The sequence below is a fragment of the Salmo trutta genome, unplaced genomic scaffold (assembly GCF_901001165.1).
Source record: "Salmo trutta unplaced genomic scaffold, fSalTru1.1, whole genome shotgun sequence".
Lineage (NCBI taxonomy): Eukaryota > Metazoa > Chordata > Actinopteri > Salmoniformes > Salmonidae > Salmo > Salmo trutta.
Window position 1 is genome coordinate 68,647 of NW_021822956.1, and position 10,686 is coordinate 79,332.

The window sequence follows — 10,686 nt, forward strand, 5'->3', positions numbered from 1 at the left end:
ATGACCGTGACAACAAATAGTTTCACAGACTTGGGTAAAAGATTTCTGAAAAATACAAAGCAATGTTTATACCGCCCTGGAAGATTGCTAGTGCAGAGCCAAACGCTGTTCAGTTTGACCGGTTTGTTTATGGGGTTGCTGTGTATAAAATACTGTACATATTGCTGCTGGTTCCCTGGCAACCGTTGTGTGATTGAACACTGCTTTGAAAAAAACAGCCTACTGCACCTTCAAGAGAAGCAAACGTGAGGGACAACAGTTGTATGGTGATTTTGGGTTTACTTTACAGCTAGCTTTCCATTGGTCCCTCCCTCTTTCCAAACATAAGAACAACCATTTTGAACATAACATAAACCGGACAGCTTAAAAGGAAATGAATCGCTTTGAAAGTCCAAGTGACTGACCACCTGGGGCCAGAAACAGTCCCAAATACTGTACAGTAGTACTCACTCAACACATTGTAGCATGAGAGGAGACAGTCAAGGCTTCCCCATTCACAGCAAACTAACAAGCCTGCTGGCGTTCCTGTCGAAAGAAATGCGTCTCTCCGTCCCTGTCTGAAGGCGTTATGTACGTGTGTCTGTCTGTGCTTCACTGGATGAGGACACACGGAGAGACTATCGGCTTTGTTGTCGTCTTCGGGCCAGTGTCAGACTCGTCGTGTGTGTGTGTGTGTGTGTGTGTGTGTGTGTGTGTGTGTGCGCGCGCGCACGTGTGTTTCTTTGGGCTCAGCAAATGATTCTGGAACAGTGCAGAAAATATTGTCTCCTCTCCTTATCAAATGAAATGCAGATAGAAAATAGAACACAAAATACCCTTATTCGGCATGCGAGGCCCAACACCGTCTGCTTGCGACAACCAATGAGTTTGTGAATGAATTAAACTCAGGCTGAACTAGAAAAGAGTTGAACTAGTAGAAATGGAGGGATTTGAATCAAAGCAGGGTGGAGGAGAATCAATACAGAGGAAGAAGAAGAGTCCTATCCTAAGTTGCTCCTGTCCTTTTGACCTTCTGTGAGTGACAGAGGGGGAGGAGAGGATAGAGGGATGGACTGATGTGGGGATGACGGTATGAGGGGTGGGGTCGCTTTGTTTCATAGACGATGTTATAGTTCATCCAAATTACAAAATGACATATTGATGTCCTTACCCTGTAAACAGTCGATGGACAAGGCATGACAGCAATCCATGCTGTGGTTTAATTCCAATGGCACTGTTTCTAAAGGCTAATGTTTTAGCATTTGTAGCACAAATCCTAATATCGGTACCATGACTTGAATGGGATTTGTGCTACAAATGCTAAATTATTAGCATTTAGAAACAGTGCCAGTGAAACTAAACCAAAGAATAGATTGCTGTCATACCTTGTCCATAGACTGTTTACAAGGTAAGGAAAGCAATGTGTCATTTTGTAATTTGGGTGAACTACCCCTTTAAGAGGGAGGTTGGGAGCGTTGGTTGGTATTGTGGGGGCGGGTGTGCTGTGTGCGTACAGTAGGTGAGTGTGTCAAAATGACACCGTTCTGTTTGAAGGTGTTGGTAAGTAGCTATTTCCCTCGAGGTGGTTGTTCCCCCTGAGGGTGTTGAGGGGCGTCAGGGTCATGTTTCAGGTCAAAGGTCGTAGGTCAGTTCTGCTCCAGGTCATCTGCCGTGGGTGTGTTGTAGCTCTGAAAGAGGGGCTGCATGAACAGCCCCAACGTCCCGGTGATGCACACAAACACAAATATCCACAGGAACAGCCGGTCAATCACCATGGCAACGTACTTCCAGTCCTCGATGACCTGTGGCAAAAAGAGCGGTACGCAATTTCAGATTCGGAAGACAACAGAAGCACAACAATATTGGGTCAAAACTATTGAAAGGGCTCTGAGTGAATAGACATACAAACTGTCAGAGATACAACATGATGTACTATATCCGCTGGAAATGTCACCTCAGCTCATATCGTCTCAAGGCTATTGCTCCTCACACACACACACACTCACTCACCCCCTCATCGTTATCCTCGATCTTCATCTTCTCGGCGACGTAGCGCACCCCGTCCACTGCCTCCTCCACATCTGCGTGACACTTCACCGTCATCCTCTTCCTGAACTCTGTGTTCTCCGACAGGTCGCTGATCTTCCAGCCGTACCGCTTGGCCGACTCCTCATTCACATAGAAGGAGTCAGCCCCGCCCATCCCAGACCCCCCTGCCACCCCCACCCCCCCCCGCGGCCGGGGCCCCGTCTCTCAGCTTCAGGTCGGAGTAGGAACGCTGCCGGTGCTTCTGGCGGAACCTCTCCCGGATGTTGGAGCTGCCTGGCCGACGCATGAACAAGAAGGAGGGGAGGCGGTGCAGGAAGAGGCGTTTGACCCAGCGGGGCATGGTGTGTGTGGAGGGCGTGCGGTGGTGCACGTTGAGCACACACACACTGGTGACGATGGAGAAGGTGACCAGCACCATGGCAAACATCAGATACTTCCCTATGAGAGGGACAGCTAGGGACGTGGGCGGGACGATCTTGGAGATCAGCAGCAGGAACACAGTGAGGGCCAGGAGGACCGAGATGCAGAGAGTCATCTTCTCCCCACAGTCAGACGGCAGGTAGAACACTAAGATAGCCAGAGAGGTGATCAGCACACAGGGGATGATTAGATTGATGGTGTAGAACAGTGGCTTGCGCTTGATGATGAAGTCATAGGTGATATCCAGGTAGGTGATGTCAGAGGGGTCTTCGTTCTTGCGCCCCGGCAGGGACACGATGTCCCACTCGCCGCTGGGCTTGAAGTCGTCGCGGCTGGCGAAGTCGCTGAGCAGGATCAGGTCGATCTCCGTGTGGTCGTAGGTCCAGGACCGGAATTTGAGCGTGCAGTTCTGTTGGTCGAAGGGGAAGTCGCGGACCTCGATCTTGCAGGCCGACTTGTAGATGGCGGGGGGCAGCCAGTAGACCTCTCCGTTGTTGGAGACCACCGTGTTGGAGTAGAAGGACACCTCATAGTTCCCATCCGCACTGAGGTGAAGAGAAGACAGAACGGAGTCAGAGCCAGGACATGTACACAAACACATATTACTAGGATACTTTTTTTAAATACACTGAACTTGCACTTGACCCCCCCCCCCAACTCCCCTTCTAGCTCTGACTCTACTGATAGCTACGTTATTGAGGAAAAATGTACTTTCGATGCCTGTGATATGTGGTTGTCCCACCTAGCGATCTGATAACGAGCGCACTAACCGTAAGGCGCTCTGGATACGAGCGTCTGCTAAATGACTGAAGGGTCAATGTAAAAGGAGACCTGGTAGCTCCTATCAGCATTAAAAGACAGAAGAGCACGGGGAGAGAGAGAGAGGAGAGGGGTCAGAGATACCGCACAGATACAGGCGTAGAAGCCGTCTGTTCAACACACACAATGAAACACACAGGTGAACAGTACCCACTAAAACACAGACCACTCAAAAAGACCAAAGGAACGCAAAGTTGAGAGAACGGTTGGGAGGGTGGATGCCAGCGTTAGATTAAGATGCACACGGAAAGAGAGAGAGAGATGTTAAATGGTGTTGTTGACTGGGCATTTGGGTTGTTGTGCTTGGGGACAAGGGACAAAGGCGGGGACAGGGGGGCACTGCGTCAGACACACCCCCTGTCACAGGACAGGCCTGAATCTGCGAAGGTTTCGATTTTAGATTCTCACAAGGCTGCAGGTGTTGCATTATACATTAAAGTGTTGTCAATTATAGAGCAGGTCAGGAGGAATCAAGCCATCACACTGCTCTGCTCCTAACAACACACACACACACACACACTCACACACACACAAACCCGATGCTCCTCTAAAGTCTCCTCGTGTTCTAAATATGCAGAAAAGTCTCTATATAGCTCTATACACAAACAACTATAGATCTATACACAAACAACTATAGCTCTATACACAAACAACTATAGCTCTATACACAAACAACTATAGATCTATACACAAACAACTATAGATCTATCCACAAACAACTATAGCTCTATACACAAACAACTATAGCTCTATACACAAACAACTATAGCTCTATACACAAACAACTATAGCTCTATACACAAACAACTATAGCTCTATACACAAACAACTATAGCTCTATACACAAACAACTATAGCTCTATACCCAAACAACTATAGCTCTATACCCAAACAACTACAGCTCTATTCCTAAAAAACTATATCTCTATACCCAAACAACTAGCTCTATACCCAAACAACTATATCTCTATACCCAAACAACTAGCTCTATACCCAAACAACTAGCTCTATACCCAAACATCTAGCACTATACCCAAACAACTATAGATCTACACCCAAAAAACTTTATCTCTATACAACTATAGCTCTATACTAAAACAACTATAGCTCTATACCCAAAACTATATCTCTATACCCAAACAGCTATATCTCTGTACCTAAACAATTATAGCTCTATACGCAAACAACTATAGCTCTATACATAAACAACTATAGCTCTATACACAAACAACTATAGCTCTATACATAAACAACTATAGCTCTATACCCTTACGACTGTAGCTCTACACCCAAACAACTAGCTCAATGCCCAAACAACTACCTCTATACCCAAACAACTATAGCTTTATACCTAAACAACTCTATCTCTATACTTAAACAACTATAGCTCTATACCCAAACAAGTATAGCTCTATACATAAACAGCTATAGCTCTATACCCAAACAACTGTAGCTCTATACCCAAACAACTATATTTCTATACCTAAACAACTATAGTTCTATAACCAAACAACTATAGCTCTATACCCAAACAACTATAGTTCTATACCCAAACAACTATTGCTCTATACCCAAACAACTAAAGCTCTACACCCAAACAACTATAGCTCTACACCCAAACAACTATATCTCTATAACCAAACAGCTATAGCTCTATACCCAAACAACTGTAGCTCTATACCCAAACAACTATATTTCTATACCTAAACAACTATAGTTCTATACCCAAACAACTATAGTTCTATACCCAAACAACTATATTTCTATACCTAAACAACTATAGTTCTATACCCAAACAACTATAGTTCTATACCCAAACAACTATAGCTAAATACACAAACAACTATAGTTCTATACACAAACAACTATAGCTCGATACCCAAACAACTATAGTTCTATACACAAACAACTATAGCTCTATACCCAAACAACTATAGCTCTATACCCAAACAACTATAGCTATATACACAAACAACTATAGTTCTATACACAAACAACTATAGCTCTATACACAAACAACTATAGCTCTATACCCAAACAACTATAGCTCTATACCCAAACAACTATAGCTCTATACCCAAACAACTATAGCTCTATATCCAAACAACTCTATTTTTTCACTTTGACAAGCCAAATGCAACATCAAATCCAACCCAATCTAATCAATAGAAATGCTATGTCACTTCCATTTTTCACATGATGCTTCACAACATTGAAAAAAAATTGCATTATGTCCACTATAGAGTCTAAAGGCCAGACACACTAGCTCAGGACAGAACTGCCATGACGGTGGTGTTGAGTATGCTGAGTGTGAAACAGGTGAGGCAATGACCTTTTCTGTCTCTAAATAAACACACACAGCCACCTGACCTGGCCCGTGATCACACTCATCACACAGGCATTTCATAATCCAAATCTCCTCTCTACAGATTTCACAGTGCACATCTGTCCCCTCTCTCTAAGCCCTCATATCTGTCTCCTGTTCCTGCCCTTCAAATTGTTATAGTAAGCGCATCTTTACTTTAGCTGCTGCTATTACCACCTACACCTTTCTCATGATGGGACTGTAAGCCCACACTTCAATCAAGGTGTTACCAAGCTTTTCCTTTCACTCATTATCCTGATGGCAAGTGACAAGTAGGAGGAGAGTATTCAGGGACGATATCACTTTAATGATTGCTAGATAGTTTGTGTCTACGTATTTATATGTAGACTACGTGTGCCTTTTTAAAATGGATGTAGTTCTGTCCTTGTCTATTAACGTTCTGTATTTGTCACACCCTGATCTGTTTCACCTGTCTTTGTGCTTGTCTGCACCCCCCTCCAGGTGTCGCCCATCTTCCCCATTATCCCCTGTGTATTTATACCTGTGTTCTCTGTTTGTCTGTTGCCAGTTCATTTTGTTTCATGAAACCTACCAGCGTTTGTTCCCCTGCTCCTGTCTGTTCTTGCTCCTGTTTTCTAGTCCTTCCCGGTTTTGACCGTTCTGCTTGCCCTGACCCTGACCCTGCCTGCCGTTCTATACCTTGCCCCACCTCACTGAATTATTGACCCCTGCCTGCCCTGACCCTGAGACTGCATGCTGTTCTGGGCCCTTTGCACCCTCTCTGGATTTTTGACACCTGCCTGCCTTTGACCTGTCTTTTGCCTGTCCCTGTATTAGAAATAAACGTTTGTTTCTTCGACACTGTCTGCATCTGGGTCATACCTGAAACGTGATAGTACGAACTGGCCATGACTGACCCAGCAGACTCGGACCAGCTCCGCAACGCCCTCTCCTCCCAAGGAGCCACCATTGGAAGGTACAAGGAGTTGCTCCGTGGTCTCATGGAAGGGTTCCAGACCTTGGCCAAACGACATGACCGAGCGTTTAACACATTGCTGGAGCAATTCCGTGGGTTGTCTGTTAGGCAGCCTACCACAGTTGTGATCTCCCAGCCTACCCCAGTGTCCCGAGAACCCCGCTTACGTCCTCCGGTGCGCTACGCTGGAGATTCCGGAACCTGCCGTGATTTTCTCTCTCAGTGCTCCCTCATTTTTGAGGTGCAGCCTTCTTCGTTCCCCTCGGACCGCTCGAGGATAGCGTACATCATAACACTGATGTCCGGGAGGGCACTCGCCTGAGCCACGGCAGTATGGGAGCAACAATCCGCTGTCTGCCTCAGTCTGGAGGAGTTTGTGGAGGAGGTTCGGAAGGTGTTTGATTTTCCATTGTCTGGGAGAGAGACTGCTCGGAAGCTGCTCTAGCTACGTCAAGACTCCCGTAGTGTGGCAGACTACGCGGTGGATTTCCGCACGTTGGCAGCTGAGAGTGCTTGGAACACAGAAGCGTTGTTCGACATGTTCCTACTCGGGGTATCAGTGGAAGTAAAGGACGAGCTTGCAGCCAGGGAACTACCGACGGATCTCGACTCGCTCATCACCTTGACCATTCGGATTGATGGGCAACCTTGGGAACGAAGGAAAGAGAGGAGATTCGATTTCACTCGCTCGGCTCCGTTGCCGAGAGAACCCGAGGCTACCTGAGTTCCACCGAGAGTCTCCGAAGACTGCCGATTCACCCCTTCCCGAGCCCATGCAACTAGGCAGAGCTAGGCTGTCTCCAGCTGAACGGCTATAAAGATTTCACACTAAGAGCTGACTGTATTGCGGGACAACTGGTGATTTCGTCTCCACCTGTCCACTAAAAGACCAGGCTTACCGGTAGGAGCGAATACTCTGGTGGGCCATACGGAGAACCTTTTCTCTCCCTTTACTCGCATCCCTTTTCATGCCATGTTGCTGTGGGGGAACCAGTTGAAATCTCTCCGGGTACTCATCGACTCTGGGGCCGATGAGAGCTTTATGGACGCAACCCTGGCTTCCGAGCTGAATATCCCCACTCAGCCCCTCTCCATTCCCATGGACGTTAGAGCGCTGGCCAGGCACTCTATGGGCCGTGTCACCCACAATACCATCCCTATCAAACTACGCCTGTCAGGGAACCACAGCGAGACGATCCAGTTCCTGCTCATTAAGTCTCCTCAGGTTCCCGTGGAATTGGGATTCTCCTGGCTCCAGCGATACAATCCCCTCATTGACTGGTCTGCCGGTGCCATCATGGGCTGGAGCCCGTTCTGCTACACCCATTGCCTGAAGTCAGCACAGCCTGCCACGAGACTTCTTCCTGGGGGCTCAGAAGTTTCCCCGGACCTCTCCGTCATTCCCGCGGAGTACCAGGACCTCCGGCAGATGTTTAGTAAGGCCCGGGTCACCGCTGCACCGACCATATGACTGTGGGTTTGACCTTCTCCCAGGCACCACTCCGCCCCGGGGACGACTGTACTCTCTGTCGGGTCCAGAGACCAAGGCTATGGAGACCTACATTGAGGACTCCCAAGTTGCTGGGTTCATCCGTCCTTCTGCCTCCCCCGCTGGCGAAGGGTTCTTCTTTGTGGAGAAGAAGGACAAAACCCTGCGCCCGTGCATCAACTGCTGAGGTCTCAACGACATCACAGTGAAGAACCATTACCTGCTACCTCTCATCTCCTCGCCCTCGAGCCACTCCTGGGGGCCAAGCTGGATCTACGGAACGCCTACCACCTGGTGCGAATACGGGAAGGGGACGAGTGGAAGACGGCCTTCAACATGGCCAGCGATCACTACGAGTATCTGGTCATGCCATTTGGCCTTATCAACACCCCTGCTGTGTTCCAGGCTCGGGATAATGATGTTCTCTGTGACATGTTGAACCGGTTTGTCTTCATCTACCTCGATGACATCCTCATCTTCTCCCGCTCCACCCAAGAAGACGTGCTCCACATCCGACAGGTTCTCCAATGCCTGCTAGAGAACCAGCTTTTTGTAAAAGCAGAGAAGTGCAAATTCCATCACTCCAACATCCCCTTTCTGGGTCACATCATCGATGCAGGGAGTGTACAGATGGATCCTGGGAAGATGAGAGTGGTGGGGGATTGGACCCAGCCTACGTCCAGAGTACAGCTGCAATGTTTCCAGGGCTTCTCCAACATTTATCGCCGCCTTATCCGGGGCTACAGCACCCTGGCTTCCACCCTGTCTGCACTCACCTCTCCCAAGGTTCCGTTCACGTGGTCCCCAGCTGCTGACCGGACGTTTCGGGATCTCAAGCACCGCTTCACCACAGCTCCCATCTTGGTTCATCCTGACCCGTCCCGCCAGTTCGTGGTGGAGGCCGATGCTTCGGATGTCGGAGTGGGGGCTGTCCTGTCCCAGCTGTCTGCCCTGGACCTCAAGTTACATCCCTGCGCCTTCTTCTCCCCCCGCCTCAACGCTACGGAGAGGAACTACGATGTGGGGAATCGTGAGCTTCTCGTGGTGAAGATGGCGTTGGAGGAGTGGAGGCACTGGCTGGAGGGGGCGGAACATCCTTTCATTGTGTAGACCGACCACAAGAACCTGGAATATCACACCGCCATGCACCTCAATTCCAGGCAAGCTAGGTGGGCCCTACTGTTCACCCGGTTCAACTTCTCCCTCTCATACTGGCTGGGATCCAAGCATGTCAAGCAGGATCCGCTGTCACGCCACTATAGCCCCACGGCTACTACCCCGGAACCTGTAACCATCCTTCCCACCTCGTGCCTGGCGACGGCACTCAGCTGGGGAATAGGGAAGCATGTTCGTGAGGCACAGCATTCCCAGACAAACCGCGGGGAGGGCCCAGATAACCGGATGTTCGTTCCTGACAGGGTCCGCTCCTCGGTCCTGGAGTAGGTCCACTCCTCCAAGGCTTGCCTGCCACCCATGCTCCCATCGGACCCTGGCTTTTGTGTGACAACGCTTTTGGTGGCCTACCATGGTTCCTGATGTCTCCGCATTCATCGCTGCTTGCACGGTCTGTGAATAAAACAAGACTCCTCTGCAAGCTCCGGCTGGTCTCCTCCAACATCTGCCTATCCCTCACCGTCCCTGGTCTCACATCTCCCTGAACTTTGTCACGTGTCTCCCCCCGTCTGATGGCAACACCGCCATCCTGACCGTAGTGGATCGGTTTTCCAAAGCCGCCCATTTCATTTCTCTCCCCAAGCTACCCTCTGTCAAAGAGACAGCCCAGCTCATGGTGCAGTATCTCTTCCGGATCCATGGACTGCCAGTAGACATGGTCTCTGACCAGGGTCCTCAGTTCTTGTCCCGGTTATGGAAGGCGTTCTGCTCCCTCATTGGGTCGTCGGCCAGCCTGTCCTCCGGGTTCCACACCCAGTCCAACGGCCAGTCAGTGCGAGCCAACCAGGACCTAGAAACTACTCTGCGCTGCCTGGTCTCCGCCAACCCCACCACCTGGAGCCAGCAACTAGTGTGGGTCAAATACGCCTGCAGCACCCTTCCTTGCTCTGCCACGGGTCTCCCGCCCTTTGAGTGTTCCCTGGGTTATATCAGCCCCCACTCTTCCCTGAGCAAGAAGAAGAGGTCGGCATACCTTCGACCCAGATGTTTGTCCGCCGCTGTCGTCGTACCTGGAGGAGAGCCCGGTCGAGCCTCCTCAAGACCACCTCCAGGTATCGACGACAAGCAGACCGCCATCCCACCTTCCATGTGTCCAGAGTTAAACCCATGTCTCACAGCCCTTTGTCTCCTGTTTCTGGGTCATACCTGAAACCTGTTAGTATTATGTCATGTTTCATGTTTTGTGTGGACCCCCGGAAGAGTAGCTGCTGCTTTTGCAACAGCTAATGGGGATCCTAATAAAATACCAAAAAACAACACTTGTATTGAGCGATTATATAGTTTGAGATGACTATAAACACATCCATAGTGTCTGAGCTATAGATATGGATCCTATTCACATAGCACACAGCTCACTCACTTGTTGTAGAGGACGATGTCAGGCAGCCAGATGTGTTGAGACGGGAGGCGGACCTTCTTTATGCCCTCATACTCTTCTGGGTCCCACACCAACCT

At 49.1% G+C, this 10,686-nt stretch overlaps 1 protein-coding gene across 1 annotated transcript; it reads right to left on the minus strand.

Annotated features, from left to right (window-relative positions):
* Positions 1-1,356: 1,356 nt before the first annotated feature.
* Positions 1,357-10,683, minus strand: LOC115187579 (neuronal acetylcholine receptor subunit beta-2-like; the record flags this gene model as incomplete). Its single annotated transcript, XM_029746531.1, has 4 exons — positions 1,357-1,781; positions 1,990-2,176; positions 2,217-2,993; positions 10,592-10,683. Coding segments are annotated over 4 exons (1,212 nt in total), but the record flags the coding sequence as incomplete, so codon positions are not given.
* Between the last annotated feature and the right edge of the window lie 3 nt (positions 10,684-10,686).